Source organism: Nesoenas mayeri (assembly GCF_963082525.1).
Source record: "Nesoenas mayeri genome assembly, chromosome: 2".
NCBI classification, from domain to species: Eukaryota; Metazoa; Chordata; class Aves; order Columbiformes; family Columbidae; genus Nesoenas; species Nesoenas mayeri.
The window spans coordinates 1,183,126-1,208,926 of record NC_137543.1 but is presented as its reverse complement, the minus strand read 5'-3'; the positions used below and the strand labels follow the sequence as shown (position 1 = coordinate 1,208,926).

Below are 25,801 nucleotides of genomic sequence, written 5' to 3'. Positions count from 1 at the left end.
CACCATATAACCCCGAATTCCCCCCCAAAACCCCCCAAATTGCTCCCAAACCCCAAATAAACCCAAATCCCTTCAGAAAAGCCCCAAATCCCCCCCAACAAACCCCGAATCCCCTCAGAAAACCCCCAAATCCCCTCTGAAAACACTCAAACCAACCCCAAATCCCCCCACAAACCCCCCAAATAACCCCCAATTTCCCCACCAAAACCCCCCAAATTGCCCCCAAACCCCAAATAAACCCCAAATCCCTTCAAAAAAACCCCAAATAAACCCCAAGTCCCCTCAGAAAATCCCCAAATAAACCCTGAATCCCCTCACAAAACCCCCAAATCCCCTCAGAAAACCCTCAACCCAACCCCAAATCCCCCCACAAAACCACCATATAACCCCGAATTCCCCCCCAAATTGCTCCCAAACCCCAAATAAACCCCAAATCCCTTCAGAAAAGCCCCAAATCCCCCCAAACAAACCCTGAATCCCCTCAGAAAACCCCCAAATCCCCTCAGAAAACCCTCAACCCAACCCCAAATCCCCCACAAAACCCCCAAATAACCCCCCATTTCCCCCCCCATAACCCCCCAAATTGCCCCCAGACCCCAAATAAACCCCAAATCCACTCACAAAACCACCAAATAAACCCCAAATCCTTTCAGAAAATCCCCAAATAAACCCCAAATCCCCCCATACAAACCCCAAATCCCCTCAGAAAACCCTCAACCCAACCCCAAATCCTCCCCGAAAACCCCCAAATAACCCCCTATAATCCCCCCAAATAACCCCCCAACCCCCCCAAATTGCCCCCAAATCCCAAATAAAACCCAAATCCCTTCACAAAAACCCCAAATCACCCCAAACCAACCCCGAATCCTCTTAGAAAACCCCCAAATCCCCTCAGAAAACCCTCAACCCAACCCCAAATCCCCCACAAAACCCCCAAATAACCCCCCATTTCCCCCCCATAACCCCTCAAATTGCCCCCAGACCCCAAATAAACCCCAAATCCACTCACAAAATCCCCAAATAAACCCAAATCCCTTCAGAAAAGCCCCAAATCCCCCCAAACCAACCCCGAATCCCCTCACAAAACCGCCAAATAAACCCAAAATCCCCTCAGAAAAGCCCCAAATCCCCCCAAATCCCCCCATACAATCCACAAATCCCCTCAGAAAACCCTTAACTCAACCCCAAATCCCCCCCCAAATCCCCCAAATAACCCTCAATTTCCCCCCCAAATTACCCAGAGACCCCAAATAAACCCCAAATCCCTTCAGAAAAACCCCAAATAAACCCCGAATCCCCTCACAAAATCGCCAAATAAACCCCAAATCCCCTCAGAAAACCCCCAAATCCCCCCAAATCCCCCCATACAATCCCCAAATCTCCTCAGAAAACCCTCAACCCAACCCCAAATCCCCCCCCAAATCCCCCAAATAACCCCCAATTTCCCCCCCAAATTACCCATAAACCCCAAATAAACCCCAAATCCCTTCAGAAAAGCCCCAAATCCCCTCAAACCCCAGATCCCCTCAGAAAACCCTCAACCCAACCCCAAATCCCCCCACAAAACCCCAAATAACGCCCAATTTCCCCCCCAAAACCCCCCAAATTGCCCCCAAACCCCAAATAAACCCCAAATCCACTCACAAAACCACCAAATAAACCCCAAATCCCTTCAGGAATACCCCAAATAAACCCCAAATCCCCTCACAAAATCCCCAAATAAACCCCAAATCCCTTCAGATATACCCCAAATCTCCTCAGAAAACCCTCAACCCAACCCCAAATTCTCCCCCAAAACCCACAAATAACCCCCTATAATCCCCCCAAATAACCCCCCAACCCCCTGAAATTGCCCCCAATCCCCAAATAAACCCCAAATCACTTCAGAAAAACCCCAAATCCCCCCAAACCAACCCCGAATCCCCTCAGAAAACCCTCAACCCAACCCCAAATCCCCCCTCCAAAACCCCCAAATAACCCCAAATTTTCCCCCCAAAACCCCAAAATTGCCCCCAAACCCCAAATAAACCCCAAATCCCTTCAGAAAAGCCCCAAATCCCCCCAAACAAACCCTGAATCCCCTCAGAAAACCCCCAAATCCCCTCAGAAAACCCTCAAACCAACCCCAAATCCCCCCACAAAACCCCCAAATAACCCCCAATTTCCCCACCAAAACCCCCCAAATTGCCCCCAGACCCCAAATAAACCCCAAATCCCTTCAGAAAAACCCCAAATAAACCCCGAATCCACTCACAAAACCGCCAAATAAACCCCAAATCCCTTCAGAAAAACCCCAAATCCCCCCAAACAAACCCCAAATCCCCTCAGAAAACCCCCAAATAAACCCCAAATCCCCCCCTGAAACACCCAAATAACCCCCTAAAACCCTCCAAATAACCCCCAACCAACCCCCCAACCCCCCCAGATTGCCCCCAAACCCCAAATAAACCCCAAATCCCTTCAGAAAAACCCCAAATCCCCCAAACAAACCCCGAATTCTCTCAGAAAACCCCCAAATCCCCTCAGAATACCCTCAACCCAACCCCAAATCCTCCCCCAAAACCCCCAAATAAACCCCAATTTCCCCCCCAAAACCCCCCAAATTGCCCCCAGTCCCCAAATAAACCCCAAATCCCTTCAGAAAAGCCCCAAATCCCCCCAAACAAACCCCGAATCCCCTCAGAAACCCCCCAAATCCCCTCAGACAACCCTCAACCCAACCCCAACTCCCCCCAAATAACCCCCAGTTTCCCCCCCAAAACCCCCCAAATAACCCCCAATTTCCCCCCCAAAACCCCCCCAAACCCCATCCGACCCCCCAAACCCCCTTTTTTTCCCCCAAAGGTGTTCATCTGCGGTCCCAACCCGCACTGGCTGCTGGTGACGGGCCGGGGGGCGCTGCGCCTGCACCCCATGGCCATCGACGGCCCCGTCGACTCCTTCGCCCCCTTCCACAACGTCAACTGCCCCCGCGGCTTCCTCTACTTCAACAGGCAGGTCAGCCGGGGGGGGGCACATTTCGGGGGGTCTCAGGGGTTTGGGGGGGGCTTAGGGTGGTTGGGGGGGTCTTGGGGGGGTCTGGGGGGGGTTTCTGGGGGGTTTTGGGGCGGAAATTGGGGGTTGTTTGGGGGATTTGGGGGGGGATTTGGGGTGGGTTTGAGGGTTGTCTTGAGGGGATTTGGGGGATTTGTGGGGGGATTTGGAGTTGATTTGAGGGTTTTCTGAGGGGATTTGGGGTTTATATGGGGGGATTTGGGGGGATTTGGGGCTTTTCTGAAGGGATTTGGGGTTTATTTGGGGTCTGGGGGCAATTTGGGGGGTTATTTGGGGGGTTTTGGGGGGTTATTTGGGGGTTTTGGGGGGGGATTTGGGGTTGATTGGAGGGTTTTCTGAGGGGATTTGGGGTTTATATGGGGGGATTTGGGGGGATTTGGGGCTTTTCTGAAGGGATTTGGGGTTTATTTCGGGTTTGGGGGCAATTTGGGGGGTTATTTGGGGGGTTTTGGGGGGTTATTTGGGGGTTTTGTGGGGGGATTTGGGGTTGATTTGAGGATTTTCTGAGGGGATTGGGGTTTGTATGGGGGGATTTGGGGGGAATTTGGGGTTTTTCTGAAGGGATTTGGGGTTTATTTGGGGTTTGGGGGCAATTTGGGGGGTTATTTAGGGGGTTTTGGGGGGTTATTTGGGGGTTTTGGGGGGGGATTTGGGGTTGATTTGAGGATTTTCTGAGGGGATTGGGGTTTGTTTGGGGGGATTTGGGGGGAATTTGGGGCTTTTCTGAAGGGATTTGGGGTTTATTTGGGGTTTGGGGGCAATTTGGGGGGGTTGAGGGGTTATTTGGGGGGTTTTGGGGGGTTATTTGGGGGTTTTGGGGGGGATTTGGGGTTGATTTGAGGGTTTTCTGAGGGGATTTGGGGTTTCTATGGGGGGATTTGGGGCTTTTCTGAAGGGATTTGGGGTTTATTTGGGGATTGGGGGGAATTTGGGGGTATTGGGGGTTATTTGGGGGTTTATTTGGGGTTTTGTGGGGGGATTTGGGGTTTTTCTGAAGGGATTTGGCGTTCTTCTGAAGAGACTGGGGGTTTATTTGGGGATTTTGTGAGTGGATTTGGGGTTTATTTGGTGTTTGGGGGCAATTTGGGGGGTTTTGTGGGGGGATATGGGGTTTATTTGGGGGTTTTCTGAGGGGATTTGGGGCTTTTCTGATGGGATTTGGGGTTTATTTGGGGTCTGGGGGCAATTTGGGGGGGAAATTGGGGTTTATTTGGGGTTTTAGGGGGGGATTTGGGGTTGGGTTGAGGGTTGTCTTGAGGAGATTGGGGGGTTTTGTGAGGGGATTTGGGGTTTGTTTGGGGGATTTGGGGCTTTTCTGAAGGGATTTGGGGGTTATTTGGGGATTTTGTGAGGGGATTTGGGGTCTATTTGGTGTTTGGGGGCAATTTGGGGGGTTTTGTGGGGGGATATGGGGTTTATTTGGGGGTTTTCTGAGGAGATTTGAGGGAATTTGGGGCTTTTCTGAGGGGATTTGGGGTTTATTTGAGTTTTGGGGCAATTTGGGAGGGAAATTGGGGTTTATTTGGGGGTTATTTGGGGGGATTTGGGGTTGGTTTGAGGGTTTTCTGAGGGGATTTGGGGGTTTTATGAGGGGATTCGGGGTTTGTTTGGGGGGATTTGGGGCTTTTCTGAAGGGATTTGGGATTTATTTGGGGTTTGGGGGCAATTTGGGGGGTTATTTAGGGGGTTTTGGGGGGTTATTTGGGGGTTTTGGGGGGGGATTTGGGGTTGATTGGAGGGTTTTCTGAGGGGATTCAGGGTTTGTTTGGGGGGATTTGGGGCTTTTCTGAAGAGATTTGGGAATTATTTGGGGTTTGGGGGCAATTTGGGGGGGTTATTTGTGGGTTTTGTCGGGGGATTTGGGGTTGATTTGAGGATTTTCTGAAGGGATTTGAGGTTTTTCTGAAGGAATTTGGGGTTTATTTGAGGATATTATGAGTGGATTTGGGGTTTATTTGGGGTTTGGGGGCAATTTTCGGGGTTTTGTGGGGGAAATTGGGGTTATTTGGGGTTTTGTGGGGGGATTTGGGGTTGGTTTGAGGGTTTTCTGAGGGGATTCGGGGTTGGTTTGGGGGGATTTGGGGCTTTTCTGAAGGGATTTGGGGTTTATTTTTGGATTTTGAGAGTGCATTTGGGGTTTATTTGGGGTCTGGGAGCAATTTGGGGGTTTTGGGGGGGGATATGGGGTTTATTTGGGGGTTTTCTGAGGGGATTTGGGGTTTGTTTGGGGGGATTTGGGGCTTTTCTGAAGGGATTTGGGGTTTATTTGGGGATTTTGTGAGTGGATTTGGGGTTTATTTGGGGTTTGGGGGCAATTTGGGGGGATTGGGGGGTTATTTGAGGGGTTATTTGGGGGTTTTGTGGGGGGATTTGGGGTTGATTTGAGGGTTGTCTGAGGGGATTTGGGGGTTTTCTGAAGGGATTTGGGGCTTGTTTGGGGGGATTTGGGGGGATTTGAGGGGATTTGGGGCTTTTCTGAAGGGATTGGGGGTTTATTTGGGGATTTTGTGAGTGGAATTGGGGTTTATTTGGGGTCTGGGGGCAATTTGGGGGGTTTTGTGGGGGGATATGGGGTTTATTTGGGGGTTTTGGGGGAGGATTTGGGGTTTGTTTGAGGGTTTTGTGAGGGGATTCGGGGTTCGTTTGGGGGGATATGGGGCTTTTCTGAAGGAATTTGGGGTTTATTTGGGGTTTGGGGGCAATTTGGGGGGTTATTTAGGGGGTTTTGGGGGGTTATTTGGGGGTTTTGGGGGGGGATTTGGGGTTGTTTGAGGGTTTTCTGAGGGGATTTGAGGTTTGTATGGGGGGATTTGGGGCTTTTCTGAGGGGATTTGGGGTTTATTTCGGGTTTGGGGGCAATTTGGGGGGGTTGGGGGGTTATTTGGGGGGTTTTGGGGGGTTATTTGTGGGTTTTGGGGGGGGATTTGGGGTTGGGTTGAGGGTTGTCTTGAGGGGATTTGGGGATTTTCTGAGGGGATTTGGGGTTTGGGGGGATTTGGGGCTTTTCTGAAGGGATTTGGGGGTTATTGGGGGTTTTGGGGCAATTTGGAGGGGTTGGGGTGTTATTTGAGGGGTTATTTGGGGGTTTTGTGGGGGGATTTGGGGTTGATTTGAGGGTTGTCTGAGGGGATTTGGGGCTTGTTTTGGGGCATTTTGGGGGGATTTGGGGCTTTTCTGAAGGGATTCCGTGTTTGTTTGGGGATTTTGTGAGTGGATTTGGGGTTTATTTGGGGTCTGGGGACAATTTGGGGGGTTTTGGGGGGAATATGGGGTTTATTTGGGGGTTTTGGGGGAGAATTTGGGGTTTATTTGAGGGTTTTGTGAGGGGATTCGGGGCTTTTCTGAAGGGATTTGTGGTTTATTTGGGGTTTGGGGGGGTTGGAGGGTTATTTGGGGGATTTTGGGGGTCTATTTGGGGGTTTTGTGGGGGATATTTGGGGTTGGTTTGAGGGTTTTCTGAGGGGATTTGGGGTTTATTTGGCGATTTTGTGAGTGGATTTGGGGTTTATTTGGGGTCTGGGGTGTTTTGGGGGGGAAATTGGGTGTTGTTTGGCGGTTTTGGGGGGGGATTTGGAGTTGGTTTGAGGGTTTTCTGAGGGGATTTGGGGTTTGTTTTGGGGCATTTTGGGGGGATTTGGGGCTTTTCTGAAGGGATTCGGGGTTTATTTGGGGTTTGGGGTGAGCTTTGGGGGGATTTGGGGTTTATTTGGGATTATTTGGGGGGTATTTGTGGGTTTGAGGGTTGTTTTTTGGGGGTTATTTGTGTTTTTTGGGGGGTTATTTGTGACTTTTTAGGGGTTTTCTCTTGGGATTTGGGTATTTTGGGGGGACTTACTGTTCTTGGGTTGAGATTTGATGTTTTTTGGGGGGAGGTATTTTGGGGGACATTTGGGTTATTTTGGGGCAGGATTTGGGATTTTTGGGGTGTGTTTGTTTTTGGGGGGTGTCGTTTGGGATTTTTGGGTTGTATTGGGTGGTTTTGGGGCGCAGGGGGAGCTGCGGATCAGCGTCCTCCCCGCGTACCTGTCGTACGACGCGCCCTGGCCCGTGCGCAAGATCCCGCTGCGCTGCACCGCGCACTACGTGGCCTACCACGTCGAGTCCAAGGTAGCACGGCGCCTCGCGACATATCGTGACATAGCGCGGCGTATATCGCGGCACATCGCGACATATCGCCACATATCACCACATATCACGACATATCGCCTCATATCACGACATATCGCCACATATCACGGCGTCTATCATGGCACATCATGACATACCAGAAGATATCGCGACATATCGTGACATATCGTGGCACAGCACAACATATCGCCACATATCACGACATATCGCCACATATCACAGTGTCTATCGTGGCACATCATGACATACCAGAAGATATCGCGACATATCGTGACATATCGCGGTGTATATCGCAGCACATCACGACATATCGCGGCATATTGCCACATATCGCCACATATCACCACATATCACGACATATCGCCACATATCACGGCGTATATCATAGCACATCACAACATACCAGAACATATCGCGGCATATATCGCGGCATATCGACACCTATCGCCACCTGTCACCACATATCACGGCATCTGTCGTGGCACATCACGACATACCAGAACATATTGCGACATATCGTGGTGTTTATTGCGGCACAGCATGACATACCATAACTTATCGTGACATATTGCGACGTATCGTGACATATCGTGGCGTATATTGCAGCGTATATCGCGGCACGTCATGATATACCATGACATATCATGACATATCGCAACATATTGCGACATACCGCGGCATATCGCGACATATCGCAGCACATCATGACATATTGCCACATATCGCCACATATTGCCACATATCACGACATATCGCCACATATCACGGCGTCTATCGTGGCACACCACGAAATACCAGAACATATCGCGACATATCATGACATATTGCAGTGTATATCGCAGCACAGCACAGCGTACCATGACATATCACGACATATCGCAACATATCATGGCGTCTAGCGTAGCACATCACAACATACCAGAACATATCGCGACATATCGTGACATATCGCGGCGTATATTGCGGCACGTCATGACATACCATGACATATCACGACATATTGCGACGTATCGCGACATACTGCGGTGTATATCGTGGCACGTCACGACACACCATGACACATCGCCACATATCGCGGCACATCGCCACATATCGCCACATATCACGACATACTGCCACATATGACGGCATCTAGCGTGGCACATCACGATATACCAGAACATATCGCGACATATCGTGGTGTATATCGCGGCACAGCATGACATACCATAATTTATCATGACATATCGCAACATATTGCGACATATCGCGGCACATCACGATGTATCGCAACATATCACGACATATCACGACATATCACAATATATCACAGCGTCTATTGTGGCACATCACGACATACCAGAACATATCACGACATATTGTGACATATCACGGTGATTGCGGCACATCACGACATACCATGACATATCATGACATATCGCAACATATTGTGACATATTGCGGCACAGCATGGCATACCATGACATAGCACGACATATCACATCACGGCATATATCGTGGCGCATCACGACATACCATAACTTATTGTGACATATTGTGACACATCGTGATGTATATTGCGGCACAGCATGGCATACCATGACATATCACGACATATCGCAACATATCACGGTATCTAGCATGGCACATCACGACATACCAGAACATATCGTGACATATCGTGGTGTATATCACGGCACAGCATGACATACCATAACTTATCATGACATATCGCGACATATAGTGGTATATATCACGGCACGGCACGACATACCATAACTTATCGTGACATATTGCAATATATCGTGACATATCATGGCGTATATCGCAGCGTATATTGCAGCGTATATTGCAGCACATCACATCATACCATAACTTATCGCGACATACTGCAACATATCGTGGCATATATTACAGCGTATATCGCGCCATATATCGCGGCACATCATGTCATACCGTAACTTATTGTGACATATCGCAACATATCACGATTTATATTGTGGCACATCACAACATGCCAGAACATATTGTGACATATCATGTTGCATATTGCAGCACATTACAACATATCACGAGATATCGCAACATATCATGGCATGTATTGCAGCACATCACAACATATCACGACATATCATGACATATCGTCGTGTATATCGCAGCACATCATGACATATCATGACATATCATGACACATCATGACATCATGTATATTGCAGCACATCACGACATATTGCAACATATCGCGACATATCACGGTGTATATCACAGCACATCATGACGTGGCGTGACATATCACGACATATCACAACATTGTGGCGTATATAACAGTAGATCGTGACATATTGTGTATATCGTGGCGTATATCAGCACATCACGACATATCGCGACATCATGGCATACGGTGGTGTATATCGCAGCACATCGCAACATGTCACGACACATCATGGCGTATATCACAGCACATCGTGACACATCACAGCATATTGCGACATACTGCGGTGTATATTGCAGCGCATCACGACATATCACAATGTATCACGATATATCACAACATATCACGGCATATATTGCAGAACATCATGATATATCATGACATATCGTGACATATCACGACATATCATGGCATATATTGCAGCACATTGTGACATATATCATGGCATATATCACAGTGTATATCACAGCACATCACGACATATCACGACATATCGCGACATCACAACATATTTCAACATATATCACAGCACCTTACAGCATATCACAATGTATTGTGACATATATTGCAGCACATCGCAATATATCACGACATATCGTGACGTGTATCGTGGTGTATTACGACATATCGCAGCATATTGCAAGATATCACGACATATTGTGGCATATTGTGATGTATATCGCAGCAGTCGCGACATATCATGACATATTGTGGCGTATATCGCAGCACATCGCGGCATATCATGGCATATATCGCGACGTATTATGACATATCACAGCACATCGCAACATACTGTGGCATGTATCGCAACATATCGTGACATATTGCGACATATCGCAGCGTATATCACAGCATATTGTGAACATTTTGTGACACATATCGTGGCAAATATCGCGGTATATCACGACATATTGTGACACATCACGACATCGGCGTATATCGCGGTGTATCGCGACACGTCGGGGCACATATCAGCATATCGCGATGTATTGTGACACATCGCGACATAGCGTGGTGTATATCGCGATATATCGCGACATATCACGGCACATCAGCATATCGTGATGTATTGTGACACATCATGACACAGCGTGGCGTATATCGCAACATATCGCGACATATCGCGACATATCGCGACATATCGCAACATATCGCGACATATCGCGACATATAGTGTTCTCCACATCCCGGTGCTGACACCGCTGTCCCCAAATGTCCCCGTCAGGTTTACGCCGTGGCCACCAGCGTGATCAACCCCTGCACCCGCATCCCCCGCATGACGGGCGAAGAGAAGGAGTTCGAGAGCATCGAGCGCGGTGAGACCCGTCACGGTGGCACCGCCGCCACCCTGGCACCTCTCGAGCCCCGCGTGTGTCCCCCCCTGAGCCCCGTGTCACCCCCCGAGCCCCGTGTCACCCCCCGAGCCCCGTGTCACTCCTGTCACCGCCCCCAGTCTCCATGTCCCCCCCTGAGCCCCATGTCACTCCTGTCACCCCCCCAATCCCCAGGTCCCCACCCCAAGCCCAGTGTCACTCCTGTCACTCCCCCAGCCCTGTCACCCTGTCACCCCGATCTCCATGTCCCTCCCCCAAATCTCCATGTCCCCCCTATAGCCCCATGTCACTCCCGTCACCTCCCAATCTCCATGTCCCCACCCCAAGCCCTGTGTCACTCTTGTCACCCCCCCGGCCCTGTCACCCCCCAATCCCCATCTCCCCCCACAAGCACTGTCACCCTCCTGAGCCCCGTGTCACTCCTGTCACCCCCCAATCCCCATGTCCCCACCCCAATCCCTGTGTCACTTCTGTCACTCCCCAAACCCCATGTGTCCCCCTGAGCCCCATGTCACTCCTGTCACCCCCCAATCCCCATGTCCCAACCTGAGCCCCATGTCACTCCTGTCACCCCCCAATCCCCATGTCCCCCCCTGAGCCCCATGTCACTCCTGTCACCCCCCAATCCCCATGTCCCAACCTGAGCCCCATGTCACTCCTGTCACCCCCCAATCCCCATGTCCCCACCCCAACTCCCATGTCACTCCTGTCACCCCCCAAACTCCATGTCCCCACCCCAATCCCTGTGTCACTTCTGTCACCCCCCAAACCCCATGTCCCCCCCCGAGCCCCATGTCACTCCTGTCACTCCCCAATCCCCATGTCCCCTCCAAGCCCCGTGTCACTCCTGTCACCCCCCCATTCTCCATGTCCCCACCCCAAGCCCTGTGTCACTCCTGTCACCCCTCCAGCCCTGTCACCCTGTCACTCCAATCTCCATGTCCCTCCCCCAAGTCTCCATGTGCCCCCTATAGCCCCATGTCACTCCTATCACCCCCCCAATCTCCATGTCCCCACCCCAAGCCCAGTGTCACTCCTGTCACCCCCCCGGCCCTGTCACCCCCCAATCCCCATCTCCCCCCACAAGCACTGTCACCCTCCTGAGCCCCGTGTCACTCCTGTCACCCCTCAATCTCCATGTCCCCACCCCAAGCCCCATGTCACTCCTGTCACCCCCCCAATCCCATGTCCCCCCCTGAGCCCCGTGTCACTCCTGTCACCGCCTCCAGTCTCCATGTCCCCCACCCCAAGCCCCATGTCACTCCTGTCACCCCCCAATCTCCATGTCCCCTCTATAGCCCCATGTCACTCCTGTCACCCCCTCCAATCTCCATGTCCCCCCCTGAGCCCCATGTCACTCCTGTCACCCCCCTGGCCCTGTCACCCCCCAATCCCCATCTCCCCCCACAAGCACTGTCACCATCCTGAGCCCAGTGTCACTCCTGTCACCCCCTAATCTCCATGTTCCCCCTGAGCCCCATGTCACTCCTGTCACAGCCCCCCAATCTCCATGTCCCCACCCCAAGCCCTGTGTCACTCCTGTCACCCCCCAGCCCTGTCACCACCCCCAATCTCCATGTCCCCTCCATAGCCCCATGTCACTCCTGTCACTCCCCCCAATCTCTGTGTCCCCCCCTGAGCCCCATGTCACTCCTGTCACCCCCCAGCCCTGTCACCACCCCCAATCTCCATGTCCCCTCCATAGCCCCATGTCACTCCTGTCACTCCCCCCAATCTCTGTGTCCCCCCTGAGCCCCATGTCACTCCTGTCACCCCCCAGCCCTGTCACCACCCCCAATCTCCATGTCCCCTCCATAGCCCCATGTCACTCCTGTCACCCCCCAATCCCCATGTCCCCCCCCGAGCCCCATGTCACTCCTGTCACCCTCCAATCCCCATGTCCCCCCCGAGCCCTGTATCACTCCTGTCACCTCCCAATCCCCATGTCCCCCCCCGAGCCCCGTATCACTCCTGTCACCCCCCAATCCCCATGTCCCCCCCGAGCCCCATGTCACTCCTGTCACCCCCCAGCCCTGTCACCCCCGCCCCAATCTCCATGTCTCCTCTATAGCCCCATGTCACTCCTGTCACCCCCCCAATCTCCATGTCACCCCCCTGAGCCTCGTGTCCCCCACCAGGCTATGTTACTCCACTGAGTCCCATGTCACTACTGTCACCCCCCACAACCTCCATGTCTTCCCTATAACCCCATGTCCCCTTGTCACCCCCTGAGCCCTGTCACCCCCTCCCTGAGCCCCATGTCCCCAGATGAGCGGTATGTGCCCTCCCCAAGTCCCATGTCCCCCCTGAGCCCCATGTCCCCAGACAAGCACTATGTGCCCCCTCAACCCCCATGTCCCCTCCAAGCCTCGTGTGTCTCCCCGAACCATGTCCCTGTCCCCAGACGATGGGTACGTGTTCCCCAAGCCCTGTGTGTCCCCGTGTCCCCCCCGTGTCCCCCTGACACGTGTCCCTGTCCCCAGATGATCGGTACGTGCCCCCGCAGCAGGAGGCGTTTTCCATCCAACTGATCTCCCCGGTGAGCTGGGAGACCATCCCCAACACCCGGTGAGCACCGCACAATGTCCCCATGTCCCCATGTCCCCCAGACCATCCCCAACACCCGATGAGCACCCCGCAATGTCCCCCATGTCCCCCTGTCACCCAGACCATGCCCAACACCCGGTGAGCACCGCGCAATGTCCCCATGTCACCCAGACTATCCCCAACACCCGTGAGCACCCCACAATGTCCCCATGTCCCCCAGACCATCCCCAACACCCGGTGAGCACCACGCAATGTCCCCATGTCACCCAGACCATCCCCGACACCCGTGAGCACCCCCCAGTGTCCCCATGTCCCCATGTCCCCCAGACCATCCCCAACACCCAGTGAGCACCCCACAATGTCCCCCAGACCATCCCCAACACCCGGTGAGCACTGTGCAATGTCCTCGTGTCCCCATGTCACCCAGACCATCCCCAACACCCGTGAGCACCGCACAATGTCCTCGTGTCCCCATGTCCCCCAGACTGTCCCCAACACCCGGTGAGCACCGCGCAATGTCCCCATGTCCCCCATACTGTCCCCAACACCCGGTGAGCAATGGAAAATGTCCCCACGTCCCCATGTCCCTGTGTCACCCAGACCATCCCCAACACCCAGTGAGCACCGTGCAATGTCCCCGTGTTCCCATGTCCCCCTGTCACCCAGACCATCCCCAACACCCGGTGAGCACCGTGCAATGTCCCCATGTCCCCATGTCACCCAGACCATCCCCAACACCGGGTGAGCACCGCGCAATGTCCCCGTGTCCCCATGTCCCCAACACCCAGTGAGCAATGCAAAATGTCCCCATGTCCCCCAGACCGTCCCCAACACTCGGTGAGCACCCCGCAATGTCCCCATGTCCCCCTGTCACCCAGACCATGCCCAACACCCGGTGAGCACCGCACAATGTCCCCGTGTCCCAATGTCCCCACATTCCCCAGACCATCCCCAACAGCCGTTGAGCACCGCGCATTGTCCCCATGTCCCCATGTCCCCCAGACTGTCCCCAACACCCGGTGAGCAATGCAAAATGTCCCCATGTCCCTGTGTCACCCAGACCATCCCCAACACCCGGTGAGCACCACGCAATGTCCCCATGTCCCCCAGACCATCCCCAACACCCGGTGAGCACCACGCAATGTCCCCATGTCCCCCAGACCATCCCCAACACCCAGTGAGCACCACGCAATGTTCTCATGTCCCCCAGACCATCCCCAACACCTGGTGAGCACCGTGCAATGTCCCCATGTCCCCCAGACCATCCCCAACAGCCGGTGAGCACCGCACAATGTCCCCATGTCCCCCAGACCATCCCCAACACCCGGTGAGCACCGCGCAATGTCCCCATGTCCCCATGTCCCCCAGACCGTCCCCAACACCTGGTGAGCACCCCGCAATGTCCCCCATGTCCCCCTGTCACCCAGACCATGCCCAACACCCAGTGAGCACTGCACAATGTCCCCGTGTCCCAATGTCCCCACATTCCCCAGACCATCCCCAACAGCCGGTGAGCACCGCACAATGTCCCCATGTCCCCCAGACCATCCCCAACACCTGGTGAGCACCGTGCAATGTCCCCATATCCCCATGTCCCCCAGACTGTCCCCAACACCCGGTGAGCACCGCACAATGTCCCCATGTCACCCAGACCATCCCCAGCACCCGGTGAGCACCGCTCAATGTCCCCATGTCCCCATGTCACCCAGACCATCCCCAACACCCGGTGAGCACCGCGCAGTGTCCCCATGTCCCCAGCCTGGGGTGTCCCCCTGAGCGCGGCTGTGTCCCCTTGTCCCCAGGATCGAGCTGGAGGAGTGGGAACACGTCACCTGCATGAAGACGGTGTCACTGCGCAGCCAGGAGACCGTGTCGGGGCTCAAGGGCTACGTGGCCGTGGGGACGTGTCTCATGCAGGGCGAGGAGGTCACCTGCCGCGGCAGGGTCAGTGGGGACACCCAGGGGACACGCGGGAGTCTTGGGAGATGCTCAGGGGACACTCAGAGAGCACCTGGGGGGCTTGGGGGACACGCAGGGGACACCCAGGAGTCTTAGGGGACACCCAGGGGACACTCAGGAGACACCCAGGAGGCTTGGGGCACACCCAGGGGACTTGCAAGGGTCTCAGGGGACTCCCAGGGGACACCCAAGGGTCTCAGGGGACATCCAGGGCTCTTGGTGGACACTTAGGGAACATCCAGGGGACAATTTAGGGGTCTTGGGGACACCCAGGAGTCTTGGGAGATGCTCAGGGGACACCCAGGGGACACTCAGAGAGCACCTGGGGGGCTTGGGGGACAGCCGGGGGACACCCAGGAGTCTTAGGAGACACCCAGGAGTCTTAGGGGACACCCAGGGGACACTCGGGAGACACCCAGGAGGCTTGGGGCACACCCAGGGGACTTGCAAGGGTCTCAGGGGACTCCCAGGGGACACCCAAGGGTCTCAGGGGACATCCAGGGCTCTTGGTGGACACTTAGGGAACATCCAGGGGACAATTTAGGGGTCTTGGGGACAACCAGGAGTCTTGGGAGATGCTCAGGAGCCACCCAGGGGACACTCAGAGAACACCTGGGGGGCTTGGGGGACACCCAGAGGACATCCAGGGGTCTTAGGGGACACCCAGGGGACTCTCAGGAGTCTTAGGGGACACTCAGGAGACATCCAGGAGGCTTGGGGCACACCCAGGGGACACTCCGAGAGCACCTGGGGGGCTTGGGGGACACCCAGGGGACACCCAGGGGTCTTAGGGGACACCCAGGAGGCTTGGGGCACACCCAGGGGACTTGCAAGGGTCTCAGGGGACTCCCAGGGGACACCCAAGGGTCTCAGGGGACATCCAGGGCTCTTGGTGGACACTTAGGGAACATCCAGGGGACAATTTAGGGGTCTTGGGGACACCCAGGAGTCTTGGGAGATGCTCAGAGGACACCCAGGGGACACTCAGAGAGCACCTGGGGGGCTTGGGGGACACCCAGAGGACACCCAGGAGTCTTAGGGGACACCCAGGGGACACTCAGGGGACACCCAGGGGTCTTAGGGGACACCCAGGAGTCTTGGGGGACACCCAGGGGACTTGCAAGGGTCTCAGGGGACTCCCAGGGGACACCCAAGGGTCTCAGGGGACATCCAGGGCTCTTGGTGGACACTTAGGGAACATCCAGGGGACAATTTAGGGGTCTTGGGGACACCCAGGAGTCTTGGGAGATGCTCAGGGGACACCCAGGGGACACTCAGAGAGCACCTGGGGGGCTTGGGGGACACCCAGAGGACACCCAGGGGTCTTAGGGGACACCCAGGAGTCTTGGGGGACACCCAGGGGACACTCAGGAGACACCCAGGAGGCTTGGGGCACACCCAGGGGACACTCAGAGAGCACCTGGGGGGCTTGGGGGACACTCAGAGGACACCCAGGGGTCTTAGGGGACACCCAGGAGTCTGGGGGGACACCCAGGGGACACTCAGGAGACACCCAGGAGGCTTGGGGCACACCCAGGGGACACTCAGAGAGCACCTGGGGGGCTTGGGGGACACTCAGAGGACACCCAGGGGTCTTAGGGGACACCCAGGAGTCTGGGGGGACACCCAGGGGACACTCAGGAGACACCCAGGAGGCTTGGGGCACACCCAGGGGACACTCAGAGAGCACCTGGGGGGCTTGGGGGACACCCAGGGGACACCCAGGAGTCTTAGGAGACACCCAGGAGGCTTGGGGGACACCCAGGGGACACTCAGGAGACATCCAGGAGGCTTGGGGCACACCCAGGGGACTTGCAAGGGTCCGAGGGGACTCCCAGGGGACACCCAAGGGTCTCAGGGGACATCCAGGGCTCTTGGTGGACACTTAGGGAACATCCAGGGGACAATTTAGGGGTCTTGGGGACAACCAGGAGTCTTGGGAGATGCTCAGGGGACACCCAGGGGACACTCAGAGAACACCTGGAGGGCTTGGGGGACACTCAGGGGACATTCAAGAGTCTTAGGGACAGCCAGGAGACTTGGGGCACACCCAGGGGACACTTAGAGAGCACCTGGGGGCCTTGGGGGACAGCCAGGGGACACCCAGGAGTCTTAGGAGACACCCAGGAGTCTTAGGGGACACGCAGGGGACACTCAGGAGACACCCAGGAGGCTTGGGGCACACCCAGGGGACTTGCAAGGGTCTCAGGGGACTCCCAGGGGACACCCAAGGGTCTCAGGGGACATCCAGGGCTCTTGGTGGACACTTAGGGAACATCCAGGGGACAATTTAGGGGTCTTGGGGACAACCAGGAGTCTTGGGAGATGCTCAGGAGCCACCCAGGGGACACTCAGAGAGCACCTGGAGGGCTTGGGGGACACTCAGGGGACATTCAAGAGTCTTAGGGACAGCCAGGAGACTTGGGGCACACCCAGGGGACACTTAGAGAGCACCTGGGGGCCTTGGGGGACACCCAGGGGACACCCAGGAGTCTTAGGGGACACCGAGGAGGCTTGGGGGACACCCAGGGGACACTCAGGAGACACCCAGGAGGCTTGGGGCACACCCAGGGGACTTGCAAGGGTCTCAGGGGACACCCAGGGGACACCCAAGGGTCTCAGGGGACATCCAGGGCTCTTGGTGGACACTTAGGGAACATCCAGGGGACAATTTAGGGGTCTTGGGGACACCCAGGAGTCTTGGGAGATGCTCAGGGGACACCCAGGGGACACTCAGAGAACACCTAGGGGGCTTGGGGGACACCCAGGGGACACCCAGGAGTCTTAGGGGACACTCAGGAGGCTTGGGGGACACCCAGGGGACACCCAAGGGTCTCAGGGGACATCCAGGGCTCTTGGTGAACACTTAGGGGACATCCAGTGGACAACTTAAGGGTCTCGGGGACACCCAGGGGACACTCAGGAGTCTTGGGGGACACCCAGGGGTCCCAGGAGACACTCAGGGATCACCCAGGAGTCTTAGGGGACACCCAGGGGACACTCAGGGGACACCCAGGGGTCTCAGGGGACACTCAGGTGACACTTAGGGGTCTCAGGGGACACCCAAGGGTCTCAGGGGACACTCAGGTGACACTCAGGGGTCTCAGGGGACACCCAAGGGTCTCAGGGGACACTCAGGTGACGCTCTAGGGTCTCAGGGGACAGCCAAGGGTCTCAGGGGACACTCAGGTGACACTCAGGGGACACCCAAGGGTCTCAGAGGACACTCAGGTGACACTCAGGGGTCTCAGGGGACACCCAAGGGTCTCAGGGGACACTCAGGTGACACTCAGGGGTCTCAGGGGACACCCAAGGGTCTCAGGGGACTCTCAGTTAACACTCAGAGGTCTCAGGGGACACCCAAGGGTCTCAGGGGACACTCAGGTGACACTCAGGGGACACCCAGGGGTCCCAGGAGACACTCAGCGATCACCCAGGAGTTTTAGGGGACACCCAGGAGACACTCAGGGGACACCCAAGGGTCTCAAAGGACACCCAAGGGTCTCAGTTGACACTCAGGTGACACTCAAGAGTCTCAGGGGACACCCAAGGGTCTCAGGGGACACTCAGTTGACACTCAGAGGTCTCAGGGGACACCCAAGGGTCTCAGGGGACACTCAGGTGACACTCAGGGATCTCAGGGGACACCCAAGGGTCTCAGGGGACACTCAGGTGACACTCAAGGGTCTCAGGGGACACCCAAGGGTCTCAGGGGACACTCAGGTGACACTCAAGGGTCTCAGGGGACACCCAAAGGTCTCAGGGGACACTCAGGGGACACCCAGGAGTTTTAGGGGACACCCAGGAGACACTCAGGGGACACCCAAGGGTCTCAGGGGACACTCAGGTGACACTCAGGGGTCTCAGGGGACACCCAAGGGTCTCAGGGGACACCCAGTAATCCTGGGGGACACCCAGGGGTCTCAGGGTCCACTCAGAAGTCTTGGGGGACACTCAGGGGACACCCTGGTCAGGCCTCTGGGCTGCAGGTGCCACTGGTGACCCCGGTGTCCCTGATGTCCCCGATGTCCCCGTCCCCAGATCCTGATCATGGACGTGATCGAGGTGGTGCCGGAGCCGGGGCAGCCGCTCACCAAGAACAAGTTCAAGGTTCTGTACGAGAAGGAGCAGAAGGGGCCGGTGACAGCCCTGTGTCACTGCCACGGCTACCTCGTGTCCGCCATCGGCCAGAAGGTCACTGGGGGACACCGCAGGGGTGGGGACACTGGGGACACCTGGGGACACTGGGGACACCTGGGGACATTGGCCAGAAGGGGCCGGTGACAACCCTGTCACTGTCACAGCTACCTCGTGTCCGCCATCGGCCAGAAGGTCACTGGGGGACACCGCGGGGGTGGGGACACTGGGGACACCTGGGGACACTGGGGACACCTGGGGACATTGGCCAGAAGGGGCCGGTGACAACCCTGTCACTGTCACAGCTACCTCGTGTCCGCCATCGGCCAGAAGGTCACTGGGGGACACCGCGGGGGGTGGGGACACCGAGGACACCTGAGGACACTGGGGACACCTGGGGACATTGGCCAGAAGGGGCCGGTGACAACCCTGTCACTGCCATGGCCGCCTTTTGTCCACCATGGGCCAGAAGGTCACCTGGGGACACGGGGTGGGGACATTGGCCTGGGGACACCTCGCAGGGCTGGGGACACCTGGGGACATTGACCAGAAGGGGCCGGTGACAACCCTGTCACTACCATGGCTGCCTTGTGTCCACCATGGGCCAGAAGGTCACTGGGGACACCTCGGGGGGCTGGGGACACTGGGGACACCTGGGACATTGGCCAGAAGGGGCCGGTGACAACCCTGTCACTACCATGGCCGCCTTGTGTCCACCATGGGCCAGGAGGTCACCTGGGGACACAAGGTGGGGACATTGGCCTGGGGACACCTCGCAGGGCTGGGGACACCTGGGGACATTGACCAGAAGGGGCCGGTGACAACCCTGTCACTACCATGGCTGCCTTGTGTCCACCATGGGCCAGAAGGTCACTGGGGACACCTCGGGGGGCTGGGGACACTGGGGACACCTGGGACATTGGCCAGAAGGGGCCGGTGACAACCCTGTCACTACCATGGCCGCCTTGTGTCCACCATGGGCCAGGAGGTCACCTGGGGACACAAGGTGGGGACATTGGCCTGGGGACACCTCGCAGGGCTGGGGACACCTGGGGACATTGACCAGAAGGGGCCGGTGACAACCCTGTCACTACCATGTCCGCCTTGTGTCCACCATGGGCCAGAAGGTCACCTGGGGACACAGGGTGGGGACATTGGCCTGGGGACACCTCGCAGGGCTGGGGACACCTGGGGACATTGACCAGAAGGGGCCGGTGACAACCCTGTCACTACCATGGCTGCCTTGTGTCCACCATGGGCCAGGAGGTCACCTGGGGACACAGGGTGGGGACATTGGTCTGGGGACACCTCGCAGGGCTGGGGACACCTGGGGACATTGACCAGAAGGGGCCGGTGACAACCCTGTCACTACCATGTCCGCCTTGTGTCCACCATGGGCCAGAAGGTCACCTGGGGACACAGGGTGGGGACATTGGTCTGGGGACACCTCGCAGGGCTGGGGACACCTGGGAACATTGACCAGAAGGGGCCGGTGACAACCCTGTCACTACCATGGCTGCCTTGTGTCCACCATGGGCCAGAAGGTCACCTGGGGACACGAGGTGGGGACATCTCACAGGGCTGGGGACACCTGGGGACATTGACCAGAAGGGGAGTGGGGACACCTGAGGGGGTTGGGGACCTGGTGTCCACCATAGACCAGTATCTCACCAGGGTTAAGGTCACCTGTGGGGTCAGGGGACACCAGGGGGCTGGGGACACTGGTGAGGTTGGGGACTTGGTGTCCACCATTGGCCAGAACTGGGCCAACTGGGTGGTTGAGGTGTCACTTGTCCCCACCTGGGGACATGTGGCCACCCAGGGGACTTTGGGGACCCCTGGGCTGAGCTGAGGTGCCACTTGTCCCCGCCTCCCAGGTAGCAGATCTTCCTGTGGAGGCTGTGGGTGGCTTGGGGACACTTGGGGAGGGCTTGGGGACACCCAGGGGTGTTTGGTGACCCCATGGTGGGGTCAGGATGTCACTTGTCCCCGCTTTGCTAACAGATCTTCCCAGGGGGTTTGGTGACCCCTTAGGGGTTGGTGACCCCTTGATAGGGTTGGGGACCCCATGGGGGGGTCATGGTGTCACTTGTCCCCCCTTTGGTGACAGATCTTCCTGTGGAGCCTCCGTATGTGGAGCTAAAGGTCATGGCCCTTAGTGACACCTGGGGGTTTGGTGACCCCATGAGGGGTTTGTTGACCCCTTGATGGGGTTGGGGACCCCCAGGTGGGATCAGTAACCCCTTGATGGGCTTGGTGACCCCATGGGGTGTCAGGTTGTCACTTGTCCCCTCTCTGGTGGCAGATCTTCCTGTGGAGCCTGCGTGTGGGGAGCTGACGGTCGTGGCCCTTAGTGACACCTGAGGGGTTTGGTGACCCCATGAGGGGTTTGGTGACCCCTTGATGGGATCAATGACCCCCAGGTGGGGTCGGTGACCCCATGCTGGGGTCAGGATGTCACTTGTCCCCCTTCTGGTGACAGATCTTCCCAGGGGGTTTGGTGACTCCCAGGTGGGGTTTGGTGACCCCTTAGGGGTTTGGTGACCCCTTGATGGGGTTGGTGATCCCCAGGGGGGATCAGTGACCCCTTGAGGGGTTTGGTGACCCCCAGGCAGCATTGGTGACGCTATGGGGGGGTCTTGGTGTCACTTGTCCCCTCTGTGGTGCCAGATCTTCCTGTGGAGCCTGCGTGTGGGGAGCTGACGGTCATGGCCCTTAGTGACACCTGGGGGGTTTGGTGACCCCATGAGGGGTTTGGTGACCCCCAGGTGGGATCAGTAACCCCTTGATGGGCTTGGTGACCCTACGGGGGGTCATGGTGTCACTTGTCCCCTCTCTGGTGACAGATCTTCCTGTGGAGCCTGCGCGCGGGGGAGCTGATGGGCATGGCCCTTAGTGACACCTGAGGGGTTTGGTGACCCCATGAGGGGTTTGGTGACCCCTTGATGGGGTTGGGGACCCCCAGATGGGATCAGTAACCCCTTTTTGGGGTTGATGACCCCATGGGGGTGTCAGTTTGTCACTTGTCCCCCCTTTGGTGACAGATCTTCCTGTGGAGCCTCCGTGTGTGGAGCTAAAGGTCATGGCCCTTAGTGACACCTGGGGGTTTGGTGACCCCATGAGGGGTTTGTTGACCCCTTGATGGGGTTGGGGACCCCCAGGTGGGATCAGTAACCCCTTGATGGGCTTGGTGACCCCATGGGGGGGCCATGGTGTCACTTGTCCCCTCTGTGGTGCCAGATCTTCCTGTGGAGCCTGCGTGTGGGGGAGCTGACGGTCATGGCCCTTAGTGACACCTGGGGAGTTTGGTGACCCCATGAGGGGTTTGGTGACCCCTTGATGGGATCAATGACCCCCAGGTGGGGTCGGTGACCCCATGGGATGTCAGGTTGTCACTTGTCCCCTCTCTGATGACAGATCTTCCCAGTGAGTTTGGTGACTCCCAGGTTGGGTTTGGTGACCCCTTAGGGGTTTGGTGACCCCTTGATGGGGTTGGTGATCCCCAGGGGGGATCAGTGACCCCTTGAGGGGTTTGGTGACCCCCAGGCAGCATTGGTGACGCTATGGGGGGGTCTTGGTGTCACTTGTCCCCTCTCTGGTGACAGATCTTCCTGTGGAGCCTGCGTGTGGGGAGCTGACGGTCATGGCCCTTAGTGACACCTGGGGGGTTTGGTGACCCCATGAGGGGTTTGGTGACCCCCAGGTGGGATCAGGAACCCCTTGATGGGCTTGGTGACCCTATGGGGGGGTCATGGTGTCACTTGTCCCCTCTGTGGTGACAGATCTTCCTGTGGAGCCTGCGTGTGGGGAGCTGACGGTCATGGCCCTTAGTGACACCTGGGGGGTTTGGTGACCCCATGAGGGGTTTGGTGACCCCCAGGTGGGATCAGGAACCCCTTGATGGGCTTGGTGAACCCATGGGGGGGTCATGGTGTCACTTGTCCCCTCTGTGGTGACAGATCTTCCTGTGGAGCCTGCGTGTGGGGGAGCTGATGGTGATGGCCCTTAGTGACACCTGGGGGGTTTGGTGACCCCATGAGGGGTTTGGTGACCCCCAGGTGGGATCAGGAACCCCTTGATGGGCTTGGTGAACCCATGGGGGGGTCATGGTGTCACTTGTCCCCTCTGTGGTGACAGATCTTCCTGTGGAGCCTGCGTGTGGGGGAGCTGATGGTGATGGCCCTTAGTGACACCTGGGGGGTTTGGTGACCCCTTGATGGGGTTGGGGACCCCCAGGTGGGATCAGTAACCCCTTGATGGGCTTGGTGACCCCATGGGGTGTTAGATTGTCACTTATCCCCTCCAGTGACAGATCTTCCTTTGGAGCCTGCGTGTGGGGAGCTAATGGTCGTGGCCCTTAGTGACACCTGGGGGGTTTGGTGACTCTTTGATGGGGTTGGTGACCCCCAGGTGGGATCAATGACCCCCAGGTGGGGTTGGTGACCCCATGGGGTGTCAGATTGTCACTTGTCCCCTCTCCGATGACAGATCTTCCTGTGGAGCCTGCGGGCGGGCGAGCTGACGGGCATGGCGTTCATCGACACCCAGCTCTACATCCACCAGCTCATCAGCGTCAAGAGCTTCATCCTGGCCGGGGACCTGGTGAAGAGCATCTGCCTCCTGCGCTACCAGGAGGGCAGCAAGACGCTGTCCCTCGTCAGCCGGGTGCGGCGCGCGGGGACACGCGGGGACGCCGTGGGGACACCTGGGGACGCCTGGGGACGGTGGTGACAGCGCCAGGGTTGAACCGCGGCTTTGTTTCCCGCAGGACGCGAAGCCCTTGGAGGTCTATAGCGTGGACTTCATGGTGGACAGCGGCCAGCTGGGCTTCCTGGGTACGGCACGGGGGGGTCCTGGTGTTGCCATGTGGCTTCTGGTGTTGCCACGTGGATCCTGGTGTTACCATATGGATCCTCATGTTACCACGTGGCTCCCGGTGTTGTCACGTGGCTTCTGGTGTTGCCACGTGGCTCCTGGTGTTACCACATGGCTCCTGGTGTTGCCACGTGGATCCTCATGTTACCATGTGGCTCCTGGTGTTGCCACATGGATCCTGGTGTTGCCACGTGGCTCCCGGTGTTGCCACATGGATCCTCATGTTACTATGTGGATCCTGGTGTTGCCACATGGATCCTGGTGTTACCACGTGGCTCCTGGTGTTACCACGTGGATCCTGGTGTTGCCACGTGGCTCCTGGTGTTTCCATGTGGCTCCTGGTGTTACCACATGGCTCCTGGTGTTAGCACATGGATCCTGGTGTTACCATGTGGATCCTGGTGTTGCCAAATGGCTCGTGGTGTTACCACATGGATCCTGGTGTTGCCACGTGGATCCTGGTGTTGCCACGTGGCTCCCGGTGTTGCCACATGGATCCTGGTGTTACCACGTGGCTCCTGGAGTTGCCACATGGATCCTGATGCTGCCACATGGCTCCCGGTGTTGCCGCATGGCTTCTGGTGTTACTAGGTGGATCCTGGTGTTGCCACATGGATCCTGGTGTTGCCACGTGGATCCTGGTGTTGCCATGTGGCTTCTGGTGTTGCCATGTGCATCCTGGTGTTACCACATGGCTCCCGATGTAGCCACATGGATCCCGATGTAGCCACATGGATCCTGGTGCTGCCATGTGGCTCCTGGTGTTACCACATGGCTCCCGGTGTTACCATGTGGATCCTGGTGTTGCCACATGTGGCTTCTGGTGTTACCACGTGGCTCTTGGTGTTGCCATGTGGCTCCTGGTGTTACCACGTGGCTCCTGGTGTTGTCACATGGATCCTGGTGTTACCATGTGGATCCTCATGTTACCACGTGGCTCCCGGTGTTGTCACGTGGCTTCTGGTGTTGCCACGTGGCTCCTGGTGTTACCACATGGCTCCTGGTGTTGCCACGTGGATCCTCATGTTACCATGTGGCTCCTGGTGTTGCCACATGGATCCTGGTGTTGCCACGTGGCTCCGGGTGTTACCACGTGGCGCCCGGTGTTGCCACGTGGCTCCTGGTGTTTCCATGTGGCTCCTGGTGTTACCACATGGCTCCTGGTGTTAGCACATGGATCCTGGTGTTACTATGTGGATCCTGGTGTTGCCATGTGGCTCCTGGTGTTGCCACATGGATCCTGGTGTTGCCACATGGCTCCTGGTGTTACCACATGGCTCCTGGTGTTGCCACATGGATCCTGGTGTTACCATGTGGATCCTCGTGTTACCACGTGGATCCTGGTGTTGCCATATGGCTCCCGGTGTTGCCACGTGGATCTTGGTGTTACCACATGGATCCTGGTGTTGTCACATGGATCCGGGTGTTACCACGTGGATCCTGGTGTTACCACATGGCTCCTGGTGTTGCCACATGGATCCCGGTGTTACCATATGGATCCTGGTGTTGCCACGTGGCTCCTGGTGTTGCCACGTGGCTCCCGGTGTTGCCACATGGATCCTGGTGTTGCCACGTG

At 56.7% G+C, this 25,801-nt stretch overlaps 1 protein-coding gene across 2 annotated transcripts in view; it reads left to right on the top strand.

The window, feature by feature from the left end:
- The window catches only part of CPSF1 (cleavage and polyadenylation specific factor 1), an 81,238-nt gene that overhangs the window by 41,252 nt on the left and 14,185 nt on the right, over window positions 1–25,801 (top strand). The window contains exons 26-33 of one of the 2 annotated variants that reach the window (XM_080339405.1): window positions 2,845–2,997; window positions 7,045–7,161; window positions 10,599–10,689; window positions 13,191–13,275; window positions 15,057–15,198; window positions 19,255–19,407; window positions 23,839–24,015; window positions 24,119–24,185. In XM_080339405.1, coding sequence (XP_080195531.1) covers window positions 2,845–2,997; window positions 7,045–7,161; window positions 10,599–10,689; window positions 13,191–13,275; window positions 15,057–15,198; window positions 19,255–19,407; window positions 23,839–24,015; window positions 24,119–24,185 — 985 coding nt within the window. The remainder of the gene's footprint in view (window positions 1–2,844; window positions 2,998–7,044; window positions 7,162–10,598; window positions 10,690–13,190; window positions 13,276–15,056; window positions 15,199–19,254; window positions 19,408–23,838; window positions 24,016–24,118; window positions 24,186–25,801) is intronic. The other variant, XM_080339406.1, reaches the window with a different exon arrangement.